The 25171-nt window shown below is 41.2% G+C and overlaps 3 protein-coding genes across 8 annotated transcripts in view; 1 reads left to right on the top strand and 2 right to left on the bottom strand.

The window, feature by feature from the left end:
• The window catches only part of IQCK (IQ motif containing K), a 37422-nt gene extending 30265 nt beyond the window's left edge, over window positions 1-7157 (bottom strand). The window contains exons 1-4 of the mRNA XM_071444139.1: window positions 7076-7157; window positions 5706-5779; window positions 4914-5028; window positions 3474-3571 (exon numbers count right to left, since the gene is read on the bottom strand). Coding sequence (XP_071300240.1) covers window positions 3474-3571; window positions 4914-5028; window positions 5706-5779; window positions 7076-7100 — 312 coding nt within the window. The 5' untranslated portion in view covers window positions 7101-7157. The remainder of the gene's footprint in view (window positions 1-3473; window positions 3572-4913; window positions 5029-5705; window positions 5780-7075) is intronic.
• Window positions 7090-19067, top strand: KNOP1 (lysine rich nucleolar protein 1). Of its 6 annotated transcripts, none has more exons than XM_071444132.1 (5): window positions 7090-7219; window positions 8106-9462; window positions 14006-14074; window positions 14534-14611; window positions 17324-19067. In XM_071444132.1, exons 2-5 carry the CDS (start codon window positions 8107-8109, stop codon window positions 17633-17635), a joined length of 1815 nt encoding a protein of 604 aa, XP_071300233.1. In that variant the 5' UTR covers window positions 7090-7219; window position 8106; the 3' UTR covers window positions 17636-19067. The 6 variants fall into 6 exon arrangements, with proteins under 6 accessions (XP_071300233.1, XP_071300234.1, XP_071300230.1 ...); XM_071444133.1 differs by having other exon boundaries at window positions 7199-7238; XM_071444129.1 differs by lacking the exon at window positions 7090-7219 and adding an exon at window positions 7281-7429.
• Window positions 18760-25171, bottom strand: part of VPS35L (VPS35 endosomal protein sorting factor like) — a 43601-nt gene continuing 37189 nt past the window's right edge. The window contains exons 28-31 of the mRNA XM_071444125.1: window positions 24483-24648; window positions 22593-22711; window positions 20104-20250; window positions 18760-19623 (exon numbers count right to left, since the gene is read on the bottom strand). Of these exons, the coding sequence (XP_071300226.1) occupies window positions 19525-19623; window positions 20104-20250; window positions 22593-22711; window positions 24483-24648 (531 nt within the window). The 3' untranslated portion in view covers window positions 18760-19524. The remainder of the gene's footprint in view (window positions 19624-20103; window positions 20251-22592; window positions 22712-24482; window positions 24649-25171) is intronic.

The following is a 25171-nucleotide window of genomic DNA, read 5'->3' on the forward strand; positions in this document are numbered from 1 at the left end:
CGTGCAGCCAGTACCACAGCCAGCCATTCAGAGCCTGAATTTTGATAAAACCAGCATGGAGCAGGAAATCCTTTTTTTTTTTAAGCATTTCCTCTGACATTCTATCTTGACAGATTGAATGGATAAATGATACAGGTGCTCATGCTGCTTATCACAAACCACAGTAACCATAATGTGGAGAATAGAACGTGGAGCTCTGGGTGGAATACCAGAAGAACTTGATCAGTACCTTCAGAACCCTCTGACATGAGATGTGCTCTGGATGCACAAAGTCACAGTGAACCCTAAAAGACACTGAGCCCTGCAGCCCCAGGGCACCAAGTGCTTCATCACAATAGCAGCCACTGCTAAAAAGCAAGCTGAGCTCCCATCCCAACACCTGCCCTGTCAAACAGGAGATTCAGCTGTAATAATTGCTTTTTAGGAAAAAAATTCACACTGGTCCAAAGCTTTTGTGAAACTGCTTAATGTCACAAAAGAGGCTGAAGTCTTGACTAAAAGAGGTTAAGATACTACTACCACTTGCTAAGGAAAATACAATAAACATGAAAATTGAAAAATTACTTTATGCATTATCCTCAGATGTGAACAGAGAGGCAGAAATAATGTTCTACATAGTATAATTCTTTCAGTTCATGGTATAGGTCATAATCTGGGGGTCAGCCACAGGTGAAGTGGAAGAGGAACATGGTGTGAGGTGCTGGCTGCCAGGGAAGAGCACAGGGCAGTCACACAGCTGGGGATGACAAGCGTGAAGTTTAGTGCTGGACTGCAGGGTAGTCCTACAGGATACCCAGGAAATCTTTTAATTTTTTAGAGAATTTTACCCTTGATAGAAATACAGTCTGACTCCAATAGAAGAAAAAAAAAAAAAGACAAATAAAAAAAAGAAAGCAGAAGAACAGAGGATGAAATCATCATAAAACAATTATTAATCCTGAGCCATACATGCCTTTATTATCTGTTTTGTGACAACCAAAGCTTTAGGGTTCAGGTAGGGCTCCATTAAGTGCTTGGCTGGGAAGAAAACACAGCTCCTCATGCAGTTTTCACACTTATGTTGATACCAAATGCTGTTCCAAGAAGCCCAACACCTAAACTTTAAGAGACCAATACCTTCACTGCAGAGCTTCCTGAGTCACTTCAAATGTTAAATGGACAAATCCTGACCTGCCCAGAATCTGCAAGCAAACAGCAGAGTCTGATTGTGACTGTACAGCTATTCTCAATCACAGGATGAAAATGGGTCCCATTACTTAGGGAATTGTTTCAGAGAATAAATTCTACACTTTGACAACAAAATTCGATTTAATCTAGCAGTTGTAATTTAATCTGTTTTAAGTAAATTGCTTTTCCTTTGCAATGGGAAAAAATGATCAGAACAGGGTTCTCAAAACAGCCAAAGGAATCAAATTCATCTTGTTTTATCCTTCTTAGCAGAGAGGAATTCAATCAAGCTGAATATTTTTTATCTTATTTTCTTTTCCAGGAAACAGTTTATTTTGCTAGTGAATTAAATCATTAGTTGCACAGCAGGCAACATTTATAAAGGGAAAAAATTACATAAATTGACCTGCCTTTGACACATTCCTCCTATGCTGCATGAATCCGGATAAAAACAGGAAATATCTGTACAATGTGCATTGTTAACCTGCAGATGTGTTTATAAACTGTTTATATTCAGAATTCATTTTCCATTTTTCAGTTTAAATATGATGTGCTTGGTAATAATCATGAAAATATACTGGTGATCAGAAGATGGCAAAGTCATTAGGAAACCTTCTTCCATTCCTTTTCCCTGATCTATCATAATTTTAAATATATTTCATTACAGAGCCTTATACAGCTTCCTCCTTCTGTGATAGCTAACTAGAAAGAAAAGTCAGAGTTATTCTAATAAAAACATTTATACATTGTTCAGTTTAATGCTGAAAAATGAATGCATTAGTTGGTTCTCATGAAAGGAAAGATTTAAGAAAATAGTCTTTCCCCTGTAGGCATTTTACAGCAAATGGGATAAAACACAGGAGAACTTAGGGTAGGAAAAAAAAATCAGTGAGGGAATACACTGGGCAACCTAATAGGTTTCTTTCATCTCTAATTTAAAAATGAAGCTTCTGCAGACTGCTCTCATATTTATGTCAGTTTGAAGTCTGTACATATATCTAGCAGCTGGTGGTTTTTCTGGGCTTAGCTTTTCAGATTTTTTGTATGCATCACATAATGCAAGAGAGCCTATGTTAAATTAAATGTATAAATTGTTATGTTTCTTTATCACCTTTCAAAAAAGATCTTTCCTACACAAATCCCTGCTTCCAGCATAACCATTTCCCTTTCCTGACTTCCCCATGTGATTGTACAATTCTTCCTCTCCAGACATGGATGCACCTTCTCTGGTCTCTTCTTTGAATTCCCCTGTTGGCCCTAGAATCTGATTTTCTTAACACAATTTCAATTGCTCAAAAGCTCTCCTATTTAACTTTTCCTGCTCTTCTCATTCATCTTCATTTCCTTTCAAAACATGAAAACCTTTAGTCCCTCTCATCAAAATCCCACTCTTCATTGTCTCTCACCATTCCCTCTCTCTTCTCCTGGGCTCATTCCACATTGATTGCAGTCATTCCTCCCTTCCCTTCCAGTGCTTCTTCCATTTATCTTCCACTGGTTTATTCTGTACCACTGCCCTTTACAGGCTTTAGGGACTCATGTCTAGCCAGAAGTCAAACCCAGTATTCTTTTCATCACAATTAATCCTCTTCATGTCCTGTTGTCTCATGAATTCCATGAATCTTTTCAATCTTTGTTGTCCTCTTATTTTTGGAAGCTGTATTCCAATATGTTTATCACAAGAACCTTTCTCCCTGTTCCTACGATGGGTTTGTAAGGACTCTGCTTTTGATCCTAAAATTCAGTTCAAGTTATTTCATTAGCCATTTTAACCCAAATTATAGCAATTGGGTTTTTTTTCCCCTCCAAATCCATATGGAACAACATATTTCTTACCAAACTAAAGGATAACTAAAAATCACATATTTATGCCAGATAAGGAAACAGAATGTGCAAGATCAAGCACCTGGACAACAATGGAAAAGAACATAAATATTCAATTATATGGCAAGCATGAAGAGCTATTGTTTTCCTAGTTATTGTTCAAAAGGAGGAAGAAATGAGGTCACAGTGGAAAACTATCACCTGACCTCAGCTTGCCTTCCTGAGCTTGGCTCCCCAGCAGCAGGGCATCTCTTCACATAAGTGGGTTTTCTATAATGATCAAGTTCATGTAGAATGTAATCTGTTCTGAATTACTGGAGAGAATAACATTTAAAACCAGATCCAAAACAAAACCCCTGATATGTTATATCCTATTATTATGGATGGTTTTCTTGCAAAAGACCAAATTTAAAAAATACTGCCTGTGAAAGAAAAGGCTGTAACTTCCTGCCAGTGATTTGAAATGAAAACTACAAACTAACCTCTAAACACTTCTCCTTCTCTACTTCATGCAGAAGTGCAGCCAGTCCTGGCAGGAGCACTGGGAAGATGTAAAACTCCAAGAACTCTCGAGGAGAACCTGAGCAAGACAGGACAGCCTTCACTCACAGCTAAGCACTTGGATCTCACAAAAACACCACCATTAGATATCTTCAAGTCAGTACCAGTCATTTTATCAATACCATCACAGCTTGGACAAAGCAGATTCATTCCCTTCACCGACAGCCACTGGTCTGTCCTCACTTCTCATCAAACACAACACAAACTTGGGTAAATTTCAATGTGCACCACCACTGCAAACTCAGTGTGCCTCAGAGATGTCAGATTCAGTTTTAAGTGAAGAAACTCAGACACCAGAAGCAGTTTAGTCACAGAAGTGAAAAGCTCTGTGAATTAATTTACCCTGACAGGAAGAAATTAGCCTGTGCTGAGCTCAGTGCTGCTGCAGTTAGGCCACTTTTGTATCTCATGCCCTTTACAATCTGCATCAGCAGAGTTAGTCATAAAACTGAACTTCTAGACAGAGGAAAAACCAAAGGTTATATTTTAGTGGTGCTGTGATTTCTTTGTCATAATTGCTTCCTACTTGCCAGATCCTTCAGAGATTTTACCATGACTCCATGTACCAAACCTTTCCCCTCTCAGAAGGCTGTCTGGGCTGCACTTCTCCCCATTCAGGCAGCACTCAGGTTTTGGTGTGATCAGCAAAGACTAAATCATACAAATGCTCTCTTCTGGCAACACAGCTGAAACACTGAATTTATTCTCAGCTTTATACCTTTCATTGGTTCATATACTGCCAGAAAATGCTCATAATTGGGAGGACACTATTTATATAGAAGGCAAGGGTAACACTGCTTCTGACTTGCACCAGGAATTCCTAATGAGCAAGAATTAATGGAAGAGAACACAACATGAAGGGCTAAAAGGCATAATAAAAACACACTGCTGCTTGGTAAATTTATTATAAAGTATAGGGATTGATAAAAGTGGAAGAACAAAACTTCAGAGCTGCTTCCATTCTCATCTGTAATCAGATGGGAAAAGACAGAATTTTGACAGCAGTTTTCAAATTCAATTGTCTTCTTAGTCTATTGATCCTAGTTTTGCATTATTAAATCAGAGGAAGAAATGCCTGCCATTTCTGATTTAAGTGCCTAAATAAAAAGTCACTTATTCAGAAGAGCACAGAGCTCCCTTAGCTGGTAAAGCTATTGGTTTGTAATGCATAATTTGGTATTTCTTCCACTGACCAAGTGGCCAAGCTGGCTCCCTGATTTCAGACCAGAGGCCAAACCGTGCAAATTCCACACCAGCAAATGTCTTGGTCCTGTTAACTCTCTAAATGAAATAAATTACAAATCCTTGCCATATGCAAGAGATAATCCCAGCAGGGCTCAAGATCATATACTGCTACTTACATTTTTTTGGATCAGGGGGTTCTCCAGGGGGAGTTTCCCCAAGCACAGGTGGCAGATATTGGGCTGCAGGGGCAGAAAAAAGTTGTTCCACAGGAATTTCTGCTTCCAAAGGCACCTGCTCAAAAGAAATGTATCCTGTATAAATACCCCAATAGACTAGCCAAAAAAATACAAACCAATTAAACAGAAAAAAAATCACAAGGTCAGTTAAAAAATATGGAATTATAATTTCTAATTCAAATATTGTATTATTTATGTATTTTCTGAATACTTGAGAAAGTAATAATTACACTTAATTAATAATATACTTAAGTAATAATATAAATAACTACATTTTTACAACTTCTGCAGTTTCCAGCACAGTAAAATCACCCAAACCTAAGAGAAGGCACATGACTCCCTTTTACAGAATATGGTGAGATATCACAATTTTTAGAATATTTTATCCATTGTAAGAAATAGAAATTATTTGTAAATTAATACTGGTAGCATTTTCTGAATAAGTATTTTCCATTCAGAAGCTTAAATATCTCTTTCACATTGTTCAGAAGTCCTGAAATTCACCTTTTAAAGAAAATAAACTTTTCTTGTTAGCATTACTCAAGTTGCTTTAAATACAAGCAATTATTTGGAATATTACATTTGTTGGTTCAAATAAACTATTCGAAAAATAGTAATTTTGTTTTCATTTTATGAATGAGTCTACCCTATGGGTACCTAATTTTCACATTTCATTGTTTAAAATATTTTCAATCCATCTCTATGCAGATTTTTTACTTGAACTCAACTCACTGATTCTTCTTTTGATTCGGGATCTTCTTTTGATTGAGGAACATCTGAAAATTGAGGCTGTTCCTCTTCATGCTCTGAAAGTTAAAAAAAAGTACAATATTTACCAGGAAACCCTAAAATTATATTTATTTCCCTCCTAAAGCAACATTATTTTAGAAGGTATTTATTTAGGCTTGAAAAAACAAAAGTTAGTACGCAATAGATATTTAACATGAAATCTAACGTTTTAAAACAAGCAAGAACTTTAGACACTCTTGTCATGTCCTTTCAGCTTTAAGTCAAGTGCAAGGTTCTTACTGACAAAAGAACCCTTTATTGGGAAAAAGGTACCAAAATAATAATTCAAAATATTTCAACACAGGTAGAATGCACTGAATCAACCACTGTTTTTACTAGTAGACAATACTTTTCTAGTTGACAATCATAGTGGATTCCTCTATGAGCAATTAAATCCCATAGACATTGTTAAGTATTAATGTCTGCAAAATAAAATAAAATATAATAAACAAAAACCCCAAAGAACTAAAAGCTGTACATGACCCTCAAGGATACAGAGTGACTCAGGCTGAGAAAAATAAAAGAACTTGATCTGGGAACACCCAGAGATGCCACAGTGCAGAGCTCTGAGAGCCTGGCCCAGCAGGTTCAGCTCCACCATCACAGTGGGCTTTAATGGCACCACCAAATCCAAGGGTGCTGCAGGTGTTGGCTTAGAATAATCAGCCTCTCTCCTACCCGAAAATGCCAATTTTAGTGCAAAACGCCTTCTTTGGGCATTATGAAGTACTGAGAGAAGATAACTCCATTGGGGAACTGCAGAATGCAGCGCTGGTCCCCCAGCTTTGCAATCTCGGTGTTCCCAGACTCTGGGAGAAGCCCAGGGGCTTTGCTTTGGGATGGTGCTCTCAGAACAGATGTTTTGTATTAATTTAACGTTTGTGCCAGCACTGACACATTCGCCTCTCTGCTTTCCCGAGGCAATCCCCAACTCCGGTGGGTACGGGATCACCCACACAGCACAAGGGCAGGGCAGAGGCCCCGCCACGGGCTCAGAGGCCCCGACCCGGGCTCAGAGGCCCCGACCCAGGCTCAGAGGCCCAGGCTCGCAGCAGCCTGGCTGCAGCACAAACACACACCAAGGGTGTCTGTGGGGAAGTTATGGCAATAAAAGCACCATAAGGCCCACGAACAGAACCGCTCGTGGCCGCGGTGCCGGTGGGGATCAGGGCGGCTGCGGGCGCTCTGTGGGGCGGGCACAGCCCCGCGCCCGCGGAGAGGAGCGGGCGGCCCCAGGCCGGGGCAGGGCAGGACCGGGGGGCTCGGAGCCCTGCCCGGGGCGCTCGGAGCGGAGCCGGGCCCGGAGCTCCCACCTGCGCCAGGCCCGCCCTCCGCCATGGCCGCGTCCCGATCGTCACCGCGGCAACGGCTCCGGCAGCGCCCGCGCGGGGCCGGGCGGGGCGGGCACGGCGCGATCGCTTCCGGAGCGGCGGCGGGCGCTGCACGTGGCGCGGGAGGTGAGCGCCGCACGGCCCGGTACGGCACGGCAGGGACCGGCACAGGGACCGGCACAGGGCATGGCCCCTCACGGCCATGAACAGGCACCGGCACCGCACGGGATGCTGTGGCGGCGGGGCCGAGCCGGGCCGTGCCGAGCCGGGCCGGGCCCGGAGCGGGGCGGGACTCGGGCTGACACCCCCTCCCCTCCCCTCCCCTCCCCTCGCCGGGTGGGTGCCGGACACACAGCGAGAGGGGCTGTGCTGGGTGTGCTGGGCTCGGGGCTCTGTCCGCGGATTGACAGCGTGCCTCAATGGTGTTATTGCAAACCGAGCAGGAATAATTGAGTTTTTCAGTGAGTGGGTGCTAAAGGGTGCTCTGGTGTAATCAATTTGTTGGCATAAATGTCCTGAGAAAAACGGAGAGCAAGGATAAGAATCACCGATAGAAAGAAGTTTAAGGTAATAAATCAGGTGCCTTGGAAGGGTCTTGTGATGCTGAGTGGGCAGTAAAGCCGTGTGAACTTCAGTGTTAAGTGAAAAGTCACAGGTATCTGGAAAATGAATTGTATTTGTGTATATACACACGGATATGTTTTGCCGTTTAGAAAAGATATTTGGAGGATAGGTACTGAGACAACGTTATGGTCTGCTGCTGTGAAACAAATAGAACCTTACAAGCTAAGACAAGGTACACTAAACAACATGATAAAAAGAATCACCCCATAAACAGTCTTTTCTGTATGTCAATATGTTCTGGTTCCCCATCATGGAAATCAGACTGAAATTAGAATGTCAGGGACAATGGGAGATCAGGAATGGTTTCAGAAAAAAGGAAGATCAAGTAGATTAGGACTTGCATTGTCTCTTTGAAGCAGTTCACTAACATTTTCATATCATTTTTTAGAATGATAATAAAGAAAAAGAAAAAAGACATTCATGAGGAACCTGTACAGAAGAAGAAAAAGGTGAAGACTGTCATTAAAATTGAGGAAGATGTTAAAACTGTCATTAAAACTGAGGACAGTGGTCGTCTCAAGGAAAAAAAGAAGAGCAGGAAAAAGGAAAATTTAAAAGATGACTGCTTACACAAATTGCAACCAAAGAATAATAAGAAAAACAAGAAGAAGAAAGTTGGCTATGAATTACTCAGGGAAGATCATTTAGAAAGCTTTGTGAATAGAAAAGGTCATCTGGATTTACAACTTCAAGAGGAATCAGAGGAACAAATTAAAATATTCAAAAAGAAGAAAAAAAAAGTCCATTGTCGTTTCTCCTTGGAGAATAATGAGAGTAGTGACGTGGAGCTTTCAAATCATCGCACAGATGGTACTAAGAAAAATGAATTATCTTTTAAAAAAAAGAGGAAGAATACTGATTTGGATTTGGATGGTGAGGTAACAAAGAAAAAAAAGAAGAAATGCAGTTTTTCATTGGAGGACATCCAGGACAGTGAACAAAGGAAATCTGCAAAAGTCTGTAAAAACACCCACAAATACACTTCACAAAGAGCAGTTTTTATGGGTGAGGACTATGACACAGGTAATGCTCAGAATGGTGGGGAGAGTTATGTAAGAAAGAAGAAAAATAAAAAGAAAGATAAGTCTAACTGCTTTTTACCACAGGCAGATAATGAGGACAACATGCATCGAGTTCCTGGTAGCCCCACTGCATTAAGTGACTTTAGAAAAAGGAAGGAACATAATTCCTGGGCATTTACATGGACAAGCAGAGAGGAAGAGAACAAAATTAAGAACTTTGGGCATATCAAAGAGAGGAAGAAGAAGAAAACAAAAGCTATTTCTTCCTCAACCTGTGAAGATAAGCAAGACTGCAGTCACAGCATTCCTGATAAGCATCTCCCAGCACAGCAAGAAGTTGAGCTTGAGGAAGAAGAGCTGTCTGGAAAGACATACAGGAAGAATTTCAAATATAATAATGAAGTCAGTAAGAAGAAAAAGAAGAAGATTAAGAAAAAGGAGAAGGAAACAACATACTCAGAAGTTTCTTTAAACAATGACAGTGCTTCTAAACTCCAAAAAATACAATTGGAAAGCAGTAAGAACAAAGAGAGTGAAATGGAGCGAGCTGAGTGTGTTACAGGGGACACTGTGGATGGGGCATTATGCAATAGCAAACCTGTGCTGTGTGACAGAAAAAGGAAAGAAAGGAAAAAAGTACAACCACAGGACTCAGCTGAAGAGCCAGGTTCAAAAGCAGATGCAAAAAAGATCAAGACAGAATCGCCATGGAATGAGTCAGTGGTGAGTTGTGGAGAGGAGGGCAGCTTTGCTCCCTCCTGCTGAGGAGCTGGAAGCCTTTGGGGCAGTTCCCTGCCTTGCAGGATGCTCTGCTCTTGGTGACACTGAGGTCACTGAGGGTCCCCCTGGGTGTGGGGAGGCAGGATCAGCTGGTCTGTGTCAGCGTGGCACAGCTCACAGGGTGGCACATTGAACATGGCACAGCTCACAGGGTGCCACATTCAGCATGGCACAGCTCACAGGGTGGCACATTCAGCGTGGCACAGCTCACAGGGTGCCACATTCAGCGTGGCACATTCAGCATGGCACAGCTCACAGGGTGGCACATTCAGCATGGCACAGCTCACAGGGTGCCACATTCAGCGTGGCACAGCTCACAGGGTGCCACATTGAGCATGGCACAGCTCACAGGGTGGCACAGTCAGCATGGCCCAGCTCACAGGGTGCCACATTGAGCGTGGCACAGCTCACAGGGTGCCACATTGAGCGTGGCACAGCTCACAGGGTGGCACATTCAGCATGGCACAGCTCACAGGGTGGCACATTGAGCGTGGCACAGCTCACAGGGTGCCACATTGAGCGTGGCACAGCTCACAGGGTGCCACATTCAGCGTGGCACAGCTCACAGGATGGCACATTCAGCGTGGCACAGCTCTCAGGGTGCCACATTCAGCGTGGCCCAGCTCACAGGGTGCCACATTCAGCATGGCACAGCTCACAGGGTGGCACATTCAGCGTGGCACAGCTCACAGGGTGGCACATTCAGCGTGGCACAGCTCACAGGGTGCCACAGTCAGCATGGCACATTCAGCATGGCACAGCTCACAGGGTGCCACATTGAGCATGGCACAGCTCTCAGGGTGCCACATTCAGCATGGCACAGCTCACAGGGTGGCACATTCAGCATGGCACATTCAGCATGGCACAGCTCACAGGGTGGCACATTCAGCATGGCACAGCTCACAGGGTGGCACATTCAGCATGGCACATTCAGCATGGCACAGCTCTCAGGGTGCCACATTCAGCATGGCACAGCTCACAGGGTGGCACATTCAGCATGGCACATTCAGCATGGCACAGCTCACAGGGTGGCACATTCAGCATGGCACAGCTCACAGGGTGGTACATTCAGCATGGCACATTCAGCGTGGCACAGCTCTCAGGACATCCTGAGCTGGGAGGGACCCATGGGATCAGCCAGCCCAGCTCTTAAAGGAAGGGCCCATAGAGGGGTCCAATCCCAGCTGAGCTGGTCCTGTGACACCTGGGGAAGCAGAGATGCCTGCTGCTGTCATCACACAGTGTCTCAGTTGTGAAAATTTAAATATTACAGCTATCAGCAAGTACTGGCCCAAAAATAGAGTGGGTTTGTACAGTAAATGCTCAGTTGCTCTTAGCAAAGTGGAACACTCTCCATAAAACAGTTGAATACCATGTAATTTACCCTGACAGCAGGAGTTCATCTAATTGTTTGTTAGACTTTCCTCAAGCTTTGCTGCTGTCACTGCTGGAGTTATGTAATGTTAGGAGCAAAGGGGAAAGTTAGCCAAAACCTGTTGACTAATTCCAACAAAACTTCAGAGAAAATCCTAGGAATCCTAAGTGTAGACTGGGCCAACAACATTGAAATATAAATTCTGATAGAAAGGTGTTTAGTACCTGCTTGTTTTTTACCTGCTTGTTTTAATAGATCTGAAGCAGGCAGTTTTAATTAAAACAGTAAATCTATGCAAGAAAATAAATAGATATAAGAACTGTGTAAATTGTAACTGAGGGTAACTGGGATTGGATCCTGACTGACTGGTCAGGAAATCCCATCCCAGAGTATTGCAGTACTTGCCACTTCTGAGGTAAAATGATTATGATGAAATATTTGAAATACAGACAGTTTTTCTTTATCTGATCAAAGTTATGTTTTAAAGCTAAGGGTGCCAAAAGTTAGTACCTGCATGCCCAACTTCTGTTGTTATCACTGGGAATTAAGCTGTGAGATGCTCAGAAAATCAATAGGTATCTATCTGTATTTGTGGCTGCTTAAACTTGACTTTGAAAATGGCACGTTGCAAGTTACTAGGAGGTAACTTTTATTCCTGTAGGTAATGGGAAGCTGCATTCCAGTTGCTTTCTATCAAGAATGTTGAATGCTTGGCTTATTTAAATGTCAATCACTAGTTAGGAAGGTATCACTGAAGATTTTTGCACATTAAGGGTAGAGCAGACCATACTGTGAGCTGCTTCTCAAGCTCACTTCATGGTGTGCTTTGCTTTCTCGTGCACTCAGATGCAGTTTCCTCAAGTTCTGTGGAAACCTGGCAGCTGCCTGGTGTCTAGTGCTAATAATTAAATTTAGATTCATGTGGAGACCCAGATACAGCTTTTTTCACAGGGGTTTGTGAGGGGAGTGTGTGTGCTTATCAGTCATGAGGTGAGCAGATGTTTGGGGCTTTCAAGTTGGATTTCTCCTTTTGACCTTTCAAAAGGACAGGGTGGTTTTATTGCTGGATCTATTTTCTAATTAAATTGGCATTGCCTTTTTGTTGGACGTTATTTGGATTTTGCAGCTGCTTACATTGTGTAGAGGCAAGATAAGCCCTACCATGTAAACTTTCATGACCAGTTAATATGGAAACCACAGCAAATACTTTGCAAACTACTGAGGAGAGGGGAGTAGTGTGATGTATGTTTTGTTCCTCTTTCCCATAGGCAGCTCCTTTAATAATAAGAAACTACTCGAAAGAAAATCTGAAGGTTGAGAGGTCTGGGTTAATCAGTTCTAGCAAGTTCTAGTTCCTGCCAGGCCAAAAGACACTGCACTAATAATAATAATAATAATAATAATAATAATAATAATAATAATAATAATAGTAATAATAATAATGTGGCTGATTGTGTGGTCTTGCATTTAAATGTGCCAGAGTCCCGAAATGTTTTAATCTACACACATTAAGGCTCTGCATGCCTTAAAAATCCTCTGTTGGGCTTGCCCTGCAAGTGAAAGAGCAGATTTTAAAGACAATGTGGAGTGATACCCAGTTAATATCATGCTTGGTGTTTTCCTGGTGGGATGCCATTGCAGTCAGCTGGGACAGTGAGGAGGATAAGGACTCCGTTTGCTGCTTTGATGTTGTTTGCCAGCAGACAGCATAACCCCAGCATGTGTGAATGTGCTCCTTTTCCATGAAGTTGGAGGCAGCTTGGCACACCTCCATGGGGTAGTTTTTTCCACTCAGTAGCCCTCAGCAGGTCAGCACCGTGCTGGGAATGAGCAGGGATGGGGGTGCTCCCTCCTTCCAGCTAAAAAGAAAAAAATAGGCTGCAGTTGTTTGCAGAGTCCTGTCAGGACAGTTTACCTGCTTGTTTTAATAGATCTGAAAAGACAGTACCAGGCCATCTAGAAGGAAATGGGGGTTGGTTTTGGTTTCTTCTTTTCTTCCAAGCGCACGAGCTCTCCTTCCTGCAGTGTTCTCCCATTTTTAATAGAGCATGCACTTCTGTGTGTGTGGAAGCAGGGTATAAAAGGTAGCTTTGGAAAATGAGGTAAATCATTGATAGCTTTTAATAGAACTAAAGCCTCAAAAAAGTAACAGCAGGTTCTGCTGACAGAAGTATGTTAGAAATCTTTTCCTTGTCGTTTCCCTAGCTGTTTCATGCTTGGTTTATTATGTTAGCTGTATCACTAAATCTTCCCTTTGGCCACTTTTTCCAGGCTGGTTTAAAGCTTATGGCTCTCATTTACCACTCTCCTGGACTTATTACTTACCCTGTTGTACTTGATGCCCAAAAAGCTTCTCCTGATTACAGATTTGGCAGAGAAAGGCTGGGGGCAGTGGTTTAGGCACGCCAGTCACTGGGAGCAGAAGGGCTGCACTTTGTGGAGATGTGATCAGGATCTGGTTGTGTGTGGGCTCTGCCCAGATTTGCCTCCTGCCTTCCTTCCAGCCCATCCATTCCTTCTGGAGCTGCTCTGTCTCTTCCATCAGCTCCCTGTTCCTTGCTCTCAGATGTGGCATCAGGTGCTGCTGGCTGCCATTGCAGGGGACAGTTCATGTGTGAGCTCTGCCTCTCCTGGGGACCTTCGTGCACAAGGGAGCACATGCAGCTGCTCCTGATTGGCTTTTGTGCATTTGTTTCAGAGAGACCTTTAGTTGTTTTACCTCCAATTTCAATTTTTGTTTAACTTGCACTGTCTCTGGGCCTCTCTTCAAGTATAAATTTAAGCTTTTACAAAATGGTTTAATTTGAAATTACTCTGCCTGCAAACATTACCATGCGTGCCAGTATTGTTGGCAGGTCCTTAATGTGTAAATGTAAAAATCATTTATCTTGATTAAAAGAAAAAATGTTTTTTCTTTGTGTGGTTTTTCAATAGGAATACACAGATTTAATTGGCATTTTCATCTTAGAGCTGACTGTTTCTTCTTGCCCCTGAACAGTACTACTGATTGCTTACTTTTTTAACTTTTTAACTTTTGTGGTAAGAGCTGTGTAAATTCTAATTAATCAGAATGGATAAAAATAATCATACAAGTTTTTTCCTGTTTTACAGGAACATCTAGATGGTGTAATTATTGTGAAGGAAAAAAAAGGAAACTGTGATGAAATTAACATAGACAAGGTATGCTCTGTCCTAAGAGGGTAAGATCTATAGCAAATCAGCATTTAAAATATGCATAGGAATTGATACAAAAAACTGCTTTGTTGCTTATCTGTGCCTAAATTTCCCTAAATAAAGCTCTGCTTAAAATGTGCTTTACATGTGGGTTAAGTCCAAAATGTACAGTCAATGTCAGAACTAATTAACTTACTAAGTCAAAGACACATTTCTTTGCCTCTCATCAATGCAGACAGGTAGAAAATTAGACTTGATACAGCAAACAACTCATTTAACAGACACTAAAAAATTACAGTTTGTATGTTGAGTGTGTGAAAGGATCCCATGCACCTTTTAATTTTCCTTACAAAATTCTGCAGATAACTAATTATTCTGTTTTTCTCCTACTGTTTCATTGTGAATTGTCATTGAACACACTGGACCCAGAGTCTTATGCTGCATGTGTCATTTTCTGCACACTAGGTGAGGCGGCAGGCCCTGCAAGAAGAAATTGACAGAGAATCTGGCAAAACCAAGGCTCTCAGTGCCAAAGTGGGACAGGTGATGTATGAGTTTAGACCCCAGCCTGATGGAAATACTGTGTTCCAGGGCAGGGTCCTGTAAAAACCACTGTGCTCTCTTTGTATGTGGTTTAGACCCCAGCCTGATGGAAATACTGTGTTCCAGGGCAGGGTCCTGTAAAAACCACTGTGCTCTCTTTGTATGTGGTTTAGACCCCAACCTGAGAGAAATACTGTGTTCCAGGGCAGGGTCCTGTAAAAACCACTGTGCTCTTTTTGTATGTGGTTTAGACCCCAACCTGAGGGAAATACTGTGTTCCAGGGCAGGGTCCTGTAAAAACCACTGTGCTCTCTTTGTATGTGGTTTAGACCCCAACCTGAGAGAAATACTGTGTTCCAGGGCAGGGTCCTGTAAAAACCACTATGCTCTTTTTGTATGTGGTTTAGACCCCAGCCTGATGGAAATACTGTGTTCCAGGGCAGGGTCCTGTAAAAACCACTGTGCTCTTCTTGTATGTGGCTCATGTACAGCGCTGTTCCTTCTACTGCAGGTTTCAGGTCATGCCATAGAACAGCTTGGTACAGTGCCCAGCGTCAGAGAGCTGAGCACTGAACTCCTTGCCACTGCACAGTGCTCTGATTCCCATCCTCACTCCTCAAAAGCAGCATTTTCTCTGGTTCCTCTGGACAATGAGCCATCAAACATTGCTACAGAAGCATTTTCTGCTTACTGTGAAATACAAGTAATTTTTGGGCTGTGGATGCAGCAGTCACTGAAGTGTTTCTGATTTCTTACCTGCAAGACTTAGCACACATTCAGCAGCAGGGACACCCATGAAGGGGTGAAGGGGTGGCAGCTGTTAACACAGGTGTGTGATGTTCAGAGTCAGTTCTCTCATGGCTTCTACATCTTCCCCCACCATCTCTTTGGAAGATATTTTCTGATTCTTTGCTTTTGCATCCACTCAGCCTGGCTCCTGACACATTCACAGTAAGGTAGTTGAAGCTTGCTGCCGTGTTTAGCCAGAAGTAAGAATATTGAGGTGGAGAGAAAGCTTTGCTAGTAATTCAGAGTAAATCTTCTGTTGTTTTGCAGGACTGCCAGAATGCCTAGAAAGCTGGAATATGCCTCAAACAAATGCCAGAAACAGCTCCTGTAGATCTAACATAGTGGGAGGGAGTCTCACTGCTCTGGAACTACAACTGTCTAATAGTGTCTGGAGTCATTGAGAAAAATGACATCCTTGGCAGGAGATCTCAGTTCTTTGGCACTGATCTGTTTCTGTTTAGTAGTATGCAGAAGAATAGAAGCTGTGAGAACTAATTCATCAGCTCCACAAAGTGAGCTGGAAATGCTTCAGCAGAAGCTGTGTGTAGTGCCTGCCAGCAGCTCACTTAAAAACAGGGTTTTGACAAGCCATAATTATATCTGCATCAGTGCAGATGTCTCCCATTGCAAAGGGAGGACTTAAATTTATTTATCTGTGTCTTGTGTGTGTCTGGGTGTATCTGTGTCACAGACTGGGCTTGTGCAGCAACTTGCAAGGTCAAAAGGCTGAAGTATTATGGGTAGCTTTCTTTCATACCAGGTATTCTGGCCTGTGATGGTGAATGATACTCCAGCCTTGCTTTTTGTTGCCTTAAACCCCTGCTGTAGCTTTCCTGCAGTTGTGTAGCATGCTGTGTGTCATGTTGGCTGTCTGCTGGAGAATGACTGTTTCATGCAAGCTGCAACTGTTCTGTTGGAAGGGTTTCAGGCTGACATAAACATACCACTGAATTCACATTTTTTTTCCTTTGATGTAGCCAGCTTAATCTGTTTAATTAATAATCAGACATTCTGCCATTTAGTATCATGCCCAATTTTAAAGAAAAAATTCTGAGTAAGTCCTGCCAAAAATATTAATAAGAGACTGCATAGCTGTAGTGCAGGAGTCAAATATACCCTTGAATAATGAAGCCTGTTCTTAGGTAAGCCAAAAGTTCATGAACTCTGTAAATCCTATGGTGTATCTGGGGTTTTCCACAAACAGCTGAAATCTCATTTTAGTTGGATATTGCCTCCTCAGAAAGGGGCCAGAATCTGCAGACAGAAGAAAAATCCTGAAGGGGTGAAGTAGTTCAGAGAGGGCAATTAAATGCAAATACAGTAAATACAAAGAACACAGCAAAGTGCAAGGGAGGGGAGGCTTTATGAGAACTAGACTTGTCCTGTTGGATAGGGGAGGCCCTCTGGGTGTGCACCCTTGCAATATTAACTGTAATTAGTGGGATGAGAATGCAAATATTACTTATAGCTTATAAACCAGATTGAACAGTGTCCCCAACTAACAAACTCTGCTGAAAACAGCAGCTCCCTAGCTAGGCAGTGGGAGGATGAAAAGATAACCCCACAAAGTGACAGTGAAAGAGGATTAAGTCTGACAGTTTTCTTAGAATAAGAGATGCTGTCTGACCCTTGGAGCTGGGTAAAGAGAGAGCAGCAAGCCAAGGACAGAGGGAAAGGAGCTTCTCAAAGGGCATTAACCCCTGGCTCCAGGTGCAATGGCTGAAATGCTGATGAAGGTGCACTGAGGCAGAGTCAGCTCAGTCTGGTACCACATCCCTGCAGAGGTTCTGCCCATGGAATAACAGTTCCCAGCTCTGTGCCCCTGTCAGGCTTCTGTGTTTGTTCTCATCTACACAGCCAGAAATTGTCTTCCTTGGTCTTGGTATTTCTTAATTTTAGTGTTATCTTTGTTTTGCCTCACAGGAAATGAACCTTGGACAGTGGAGTACAGCTACTTTTAAAAGTTCTGAGGAACAAAATAAGTTTTTTAGACTGTTGGGTGGTTTTAAAAAGGGTTCTGTGCCTATGCAAAGTCCTTCAGCAACTACAAACAAACCAAACATGGCTCTGAACCAGGAAGGGGAGCAGAAGTTACAGCAGGCTCTGGAGATGGAGTTTGATAAAGCAATGGACTTGAAGCAACACAGAGGAATTGGTCTTGGATTTCAGCCTAATGCCAACAAGAAAGTATACATAGACAAATATGCATCTAGATCTATAAAATTTGAAGATTAAAACTCAGAAGTAATAAAGAGAGGAAAATCTCCTTTTTGCCTTCTACATCTTTTTACTTGAAATATCAAAATGCCGAAGAAATTTCATTTATGAAGTCCTTGAAGTTCAAGTTTTCAGCTACATATAGCAGAGGAGCTGAGTCCTCACTTCATCCAAACAGTAAGTTTTTGAAACTTTTATTTTGTTCTGCAAGGCAAGAGACAGCCTCCTTCAAAGACTGAAGATGTGTGCCATGCCTGCAATTAGTTGAAATTCAGTAATTTTTTTTAAATGCTGATTTAATAAACGTACTTTTATCTATATCATAAGTGATTCCAAAGGATTTTATTGTTCTGTAAAGTCTTCACATGTTTTACATTCAGTGGTACAAAATGATGGTGCTTTACTTTGAAGACACATTAGTGGTGTGCCCTCAAATTTGATGAGGGCAGACTTTTAACTCAGAAAGTAATTCTTAAAAATCTAACATCTTCCTTATAATAACAGATAGCATTGAACATCCTCTGTATTGGAACTGTGCTCTGGCAGTTGGATTTCCCATCAGCAGCTGTTAGCTAAAAATGAAAGTATAAGCAGTTTGGAGAGTAGCACCAAGAGAATTTCTACATTTCTTTATCTTTTAAGATAGCTTCACTTTTCCACAATAAGTTTTCTGCAATGGACTGCTCTACCTGAAAGCATCTGCCTCCAGCAGAAAACACACTTGAGAGCACTGGGTTCTGATGCATTTTAGGCAACTCTTGAGAGGAAGTGAAAATTATCCTGAGACTCCATCTTAAGGGGTTGCCGTGAATCCATTCCTGTATCTGGGAAGAGGGAGATGCTCTTCCTGCAGGGTCTAAACTTCTGGAGAAAACCTTCTCCTTTAAAGTGCATTTAAACCACCCCTACCTCAACATGAAGCTGATCTGCACTACTGCTCTCAGTGTTCAGCACCAGCTTCCACCAGCCCTTCTAGGTTTTGGCTCCTGTTTTACTAAAATTCAGGTGGTTGAGGTTCTGTTTTCTCTTCTGGTTTGAAACAAATGCTGAATTCAAGCCCTCAGCTACTTGCCTGGCAAGGAGAAAAAAAAAAAAAACACTAAACAAAAGTAGCAATAGATATAAGATCTCAACATGGGGCAGAAGGGGTGAGAGTGAAATTTTATTAGAAATAATAACAGTACATGTAACTAAATTCCAGAAGGGGTAAGGTGATAGATTTGTATACACAAACTCCCCCAGAACACACAGATGAACTGCAAATTGTTTTATTCAGTGATAGGTACTTTGCAAATATAGAGGACTTTGCATAATTTCCATTTTCCTTTGCAACACTTAAAGATTCCTTCCATTTTACAAAACACTGCTGGACTAAAATGAAAACATAAACATGTCTGTGTAAATGTATTGTAGAAATTAGAGCAGTAACACCTCAGCCATTGTTCTCTGCCACTGGAACCAACCAGACAAATGCTGGCAGCATCCCAGAGCAGAGAGAGAACTCAGTCTGTTATACTGAACTGCTGCTTTCTGCAGAGGAGAATGAGTATTCTGCAAGAGGGATGAAGTTTTGAGGCTGTGAACTCATTTCTACAGATTAGCTTCCTTTTTTGTTAAAATTACAACAGATTAGATCTCAAAAGGCTTTTGCAACCATAGAGATTCAAGATAACTGTTCACTGAATGTAAATCAGCATTTAAAATAATAATGCTATGGTAAAACTGGATAGAGAAACTCAGGTTAAATTATTGCACTCAGAACAGTTTTACCTTTGCTGTGCCCAAGTAAATTGTCTCACTAAGGAAAGTAACAATGCACTGAGCTCCTGCAGGGAGAGTGGGGATCAGTGATTTGTGGCCTTGCTTCCATGCTCCCTTGTGCAGGTGACTCCTGGAAGAGGCACCCATCAGGTCCTGGACTGCAGAGGAAGCCGCAGGGCCAAGTCTGTGAAATGACTCATTTCAGGTTGTTTGCTCCTCCTCTTGATGTATTCCAGGGTTTTCACCTAGATTTGAAAAGAAAGGTATTTGGAGATTTTCAGTGTCTCATTTCACAGCCATCAGTTCATCTCTGTGAAGGTGTTTTACATCATGCTCTTTATCATGTGTATGTTTCTGAAAGGCTCTCAAATGCCACTTTACAAGCTTTCAACAGGCAGTTCCTCCACAAAATAAAAATGCAGTATTTCTCTTAAAGCTAGTTTTCTAGTAGTTAAGAACAACCAACACTTTCAGGTTCCTTAATGCTTGTCATACTATTAAAGTTCTAGAAAGATACAGACCACTTGAAATAAGACAAGTTGCTTGTTCATTAAGAAGCATTTAGAAAAATAACTTGTTGAGGTTTTAAGACAATTTGATTTTTTTAAGATAGTAGCTTGTAAAGAGATGAGGTTTATTCAGTTCAAGAAAATGTTGCCTTTTCCCAAATAAAGATTGGAAATAAGAACTAAAACCTCTCTGCATTGTCTGTCTCCTTCCCTTACCATAGTCTTGGTGTCAGCAAAGCCATGCTTCTGAGCAAGATTCCAGAGATTGACTGAAAGCTGGTTCAGTCTGTTGTTTCGTAGGTCCCCATGAGCCAGAATGGTGTTAAAGAAGTAGAGAGCCAGCTGGCTCTGCCTCTTCAGGGTCTAGGATGAAAACAAAAATATTCCCATGTTACTGTACACTCATCCCAAAATACCCAGCTGAACCTCACCAGCCTCTCTGAACCCTCAGAAGTTCAAAGGACTCTCCTATGCTGTGACACACAGCAAGAGTTACAGACATAAAAATACAGGCAGGGTTTTCACACTCCATTCAAAATGCAGCAAACAGCACCAGCTGTAAATCAACATAAGCTGCTGTAAATAAAAGAATTACTCAGGACTCATCCCACTTTGGCACAGCACAGAATGTAGGTCTGACACATTTACAGCTCCAGACTCCCTACAACTGCACAGAAATCACCCTCCCACCAACCAACCTTGCACTTAGAGCACCCTAGCTGTAAATTTTTAGAGAGACCACTGGCATTAATCTAAATTAATGCAACTTCAGGCTTTTTCTCCCCAGTCTATTCTGCTTTTATTTATTTATTTAACCAAAGATGGTTTTTCCCTGCTATTCTTTCACTGAAACTCTGGTGATATGAACATATTTGCACCATATTTGTAGCTACTTCCCCTAAAATTGCTGAGGAGGGACCTTAAGGAGCATAAGAGCAGTTTTCCCCCCACACAAAGCAGAGAGGATTCACTGCTACATGTTCTCTTGACCAGAAACAGCTTGAACTTTACAGAACTGTCCAGAACTAAAAATTTCCATTCCAGCACTGTCCCACAAATGAAGCATTCTCTAACATTGTGAAAAGACCACACTGTGTTAACAATAAGATGCATTGTTCTCTTCCAAGTTGCCATTTTGGTGAAAGGATTTTATTGTAAGAAACATTTATTTTCCTTTATAGCTTTTAAAGGAAATGAACCAATAAAAACACAGAATCATTAGAGCCTTGTTCATTTAAATGAGCAGCCAAGAAATGAATAATAAAAGGTCACCAACACTGAAGCAATCCAAATACCACAGTGATTTTATGACCAGCTTTACTTTAGCACAATTACAGATCTCTGACAATATTCTCATCACTTCTATTTCCTCAGCAACAACAGCTTCCTTAAACAACTATTCATTCTTACAAAGCAATTTTTATCTAAATCTCTCAATGACTTTCACTCAACCAAGCAAAACAAATGGTGCCTCTGTAAATGAGGCTGGACAGAGGAGCAAATCCAAGGTGCAGAGGCAAAGGCAGGCCAAGCACCTGTGTCTGTGCTGCTTAGCCTTAAATCCAGTTTTCTGTGCCACAACAGCCTCAGTGAACTAACACAGGGTCCCCATACTCAAAGCATGCTTGAAAGGAGAAAACAAACCAAAAAAGGCCTTTCAGAAACCATGGATTTCAAGCACTACAAACATTCCTACCCACAAATTCCATACAGGAGTCAGATGCAAAAAAAAATCCCTAATATACTACCCACTGAAACACTTTAAATTTCCTTCCCAGCCCTGGAACATTGGGCATTCTTAGCTGTGCTAGAATGGTTGTTTCTGCTGTTGCTGTTCTGAAAAAGAACTACTGTTCCCTGAGGTGATGTGTACAATGATGTAGAGGATTTGAGCTAAGGATATTTTCATCTTCCATCTCTGCCATTGCTAAAGGAAGGACAAACAGGATAGCAAAAGCAGAGAAAAGGCTAAACTTAGCACAGCGTCCTCCCAATATGTATCACTTAACACATTCTGTATTGGCAAACACTCTGGGCTACTGTGCAAATAGCCCATCTAAAAAATTCCATCCAATCAATCACACCCTGCCCTCCATGCCAGGCCAGCAGCCCCAGGATTTCTATCAATAGCAGCCATCCAGTAAGGGCTGCCTGGGAAGCTGTCCATTCTCAGAAACAGGGACATTAACAGAACAGTGAGTTCTCATCATTTCAGCAAACATCAGTCACCTGCCTTTCACATACAATCCATTAAGCTAGATTTGATCCCTCAGAGCCTCTGAATTCCAATCAAGAAATCCTATAAGCTGCCTAGAGATTTCTTTATTTTATATTGAACAAATATACTAAAGTCAGAGTAAAGACAAAACAACTATTTCCTCCCTCTGTACCTCTCTCCTGACATCATCTCAGTGCCTGGGATCTGACCCTTTTATAATCATAGGTGGCTTTCATTGTATTTTCCCCAGTAATAGACTAACTGAATTCTCACTTTGTTTATTACAGAATTGGACATCATTAGGTGTCCACCACAAGCCTGCCTATGTGATGGTCTCACTTTCTAAAAAAATTAAAATACCCAATTTCCTTTTGTTATGAGGTTCCTGAAGCTTTTGAAAATACCAAGTCCTGATCAAAGCTGTTTTGTTTCTTCAACCCCAAATTACTTTTGGTTTTATATTGAGTCAATTTGAGTAAGAACATACCTCCTCCTTTCCCAGGGTTTTCAGGTGATCCAGGATCTGTGACACCACTGTCTCACTCAGTTTATTAATTTCAGCCAGGAACTTGGAGTCTCCACCATAGAGAGCATCATTGGAATCAACTGCAGAGATGAATTCAAGCTTAGGTCTGCCTAAAGAGCTGTACATTTATTTGATATTGAAAACATCATATATTGACAGAAGACCAGATTTGGAAGTGATAAAATGACCTTCCTCCATGAAACACACACAGAAGTGTTTCATAAGTTCCTACCACTTGGTTGCCTACTGTGTCCTTTTGATTTTAAGAGCAAAACACTGAGAAGAATCTTTTAACTTAAAGCCAGTCCTGTATTCCTGGATGCAGCCAGGCTCACAAGTATCTCCTAGACTCAATGTTCAGCAACATATCTTGTCAATTTTCCAGTTTTCCACAGAGACAGACTCCCTGCTTCCATCACTTTAGAAGAGCATGGCCATCATCTCCAATGGTAGCAGCACTGGACCAAACAATTTGAGTTTTATTTAGTGAAAATCAGATTTTCAAAAGAAACTGCATTTTTTTTCTTAAAATAAACCCATGATTACCTCAAAGTCATGGATAGAAATTCAAAAAGTGTATTTTCAGTTTCAAAGACCTTAAAGGATTCTTAGGAGGGAGAGAGCTCTTCAAGTTTTTACAGCTTATATAATTGTGATTTTAAACATGTCTTGTGTCCTAATTTATTTATGTTCTATTAAGAAGTAGGGTAAAAGAATTTTTTAGGTTTAAATATATTCTAGGTAAATCAGAAATCACAAAAGATGAAAGATAATCCCCTGTTTCCAAGTAAACTTCATTTCAATAAGCTAAGGTACAAAGTCCACCTGGAAAAAACTCCCATTGCCTTACTACAGGGGGAAAATTACTAATTTATATTTCCATGCTTCTCTCCATTAAAATCTAATTTATTTAGATTTCTTATCTTGGGATTATGCAGCTATTTTGGTCATATAGAAAATGGAGTGGAAGAAAAAGCTAAAGCACACTTCCTTACAGAATTTGAACAGCAGATTTACTACAGAGCAGCACTTCCACTGACAGCTGTTTTCTGTGCAATAACTGCAAGGGGTTTTTTGTCATGGGTGGTAAATCTGACAGAGTGTTCACCAGAACTGCAGAACACCTTCCAGCCTTCCTCTGTGTGAAAGTCTGTGCAACAAAGAAAAAGTCAAACCATCTTGGCCACTCTGAGTCATTAATCTTCAGGGTGCTTTAAAGGATTTTTATTTATTACTCTACCTTAGTTTAGTAATCTATAATCAGAAGGAAAATATGCAAATTTTAGAGCATATATCAAAATATTCCAAAAATTATTACAAAAAAAGATGACAGCTATTTTTCAAAATGTAAAATCTTTAGAATTTTCTAGCTATTCTGAATATTTTTGTAAGTTACTGCAGTTTCCAGAACTCAAAGCCTGCCTTCAAAGCAGCAAATACATCATTTAAATAATGAAGACTAGGCTTTGCATTCTGAAAACTGGAGTTGTTAATAAATGTGGATGAAACACCAACGATCAGTATAAACCAAGTTGATGCTTTAGACTTAAATAAAACCCTTCATATGCATAATCTGTACTTGAAAGTTCACATTTATAAGCATTTGCACCAATACCACCTGAAGCAAGCTAAGTAACCCACTCTGCACAGATTCACTTTAAAGAACAGACTGCACCTGTTCAGAAGCCAACTCCTGGATTATTCTAAATTACAATACCTGGAACTGGATAGAAAAATAATCCATCCTGTGAGACTGATTACCACTGGTCTTCACTAACTGGCTATGGTAATAAGATAATACTACAAATGTCCTGGTGGAATGCAAGGAGCCAGAACCCCCTTAGGTATTACCTTTATCTACATGGTAGATAAATGCTTCTTGAGTCATTGCAGACAGCAGATGCAAAACATTGGTATAAATCCTGACTTTGTCATCACTGTTATCCTCCCAAGTGTAATCCTGGATCACATTCAGTAATCCTCTCACAAGGAACAACACTCCTTGTTCTGGATGGTCCTACAGAGGAGAAAAAAGACAGGTCAAAACCAACAGCACAACCCCAGAACAGAAATAGGATTATTTGCAGTAATTCAGTGGTGGAGAGTCACAGTTTGAGCTCTATAAAAGCAGACCTACAATATAATTAAAGCTGACAGCTACTTTTCTTAAGTGTGCTTCCTGCAAATCCTTTGAACTTTTTTCCAGTTTCCATCTAAAATGCCCATTTGACCCATAAGCAGAACATGATCCAGGCAGCCTCCACAGACCAACTTTGAAATGCTTTGTTTTGGAGTCATGGGGGAGCAGTACAAAATTAATTGTCAGCTTCTTAACAGCTAAGCCTCTGAAATGAAACGCTGGGTAGATTTCATTATTCAAATGGTATCAGTAAGCTGTAGTGTATTACTCATATAATTATGAGTTTCAGAAGAACTCCTACACTGGGAAGTCTGTTACAGACAATCAACAATCTTTTCACATGAAATGAAAAGAAAGACTCTGCTTTACATAAGCTGGGAGTTTTTACAAGCAGCTCTAT

The sequence above is a fragment of the Agelaius tricolor genome, unplaced genomic scaffold (assembly GCF_023055355.1).
Source record: "Agelaius tricolor isolate 1412-34295 unplaced genomic scaffold, bAgeTri1.0.p SCAF_19, whole genome shotgun sequence".
Lineage (NCBI taxonomy): Eukaryota > Metazoa > Chordata > Aves > Passeriformes > Icteridae > Agelaius > Agelaius tricolor.

Bases quoted from the DNA above. Each gene is read 5' to 3' on its own strand.
- KNOP1 (XM_071444129.1), top strand. From the start codon at position 7,296: ATGAACAGGCACCGGCACCGCACGGGATGCTGTGGCGGCGGGGCCGAG. The intron at 9,463-14,005 runs GTGAGTTGTGGA...CCTGTTTTACAG, and splicing joins CGCCATGGAATGAGTCAGTG to GAACATCTAGATGGTGTAAT. The intron at 14,612-17,323 runs GTGATGTATGAG...TTTGCCTCACAG, and splicing joins TCAGTGCCAAAGTGGGACAG to GAAATGAACCTTGGACAGTG.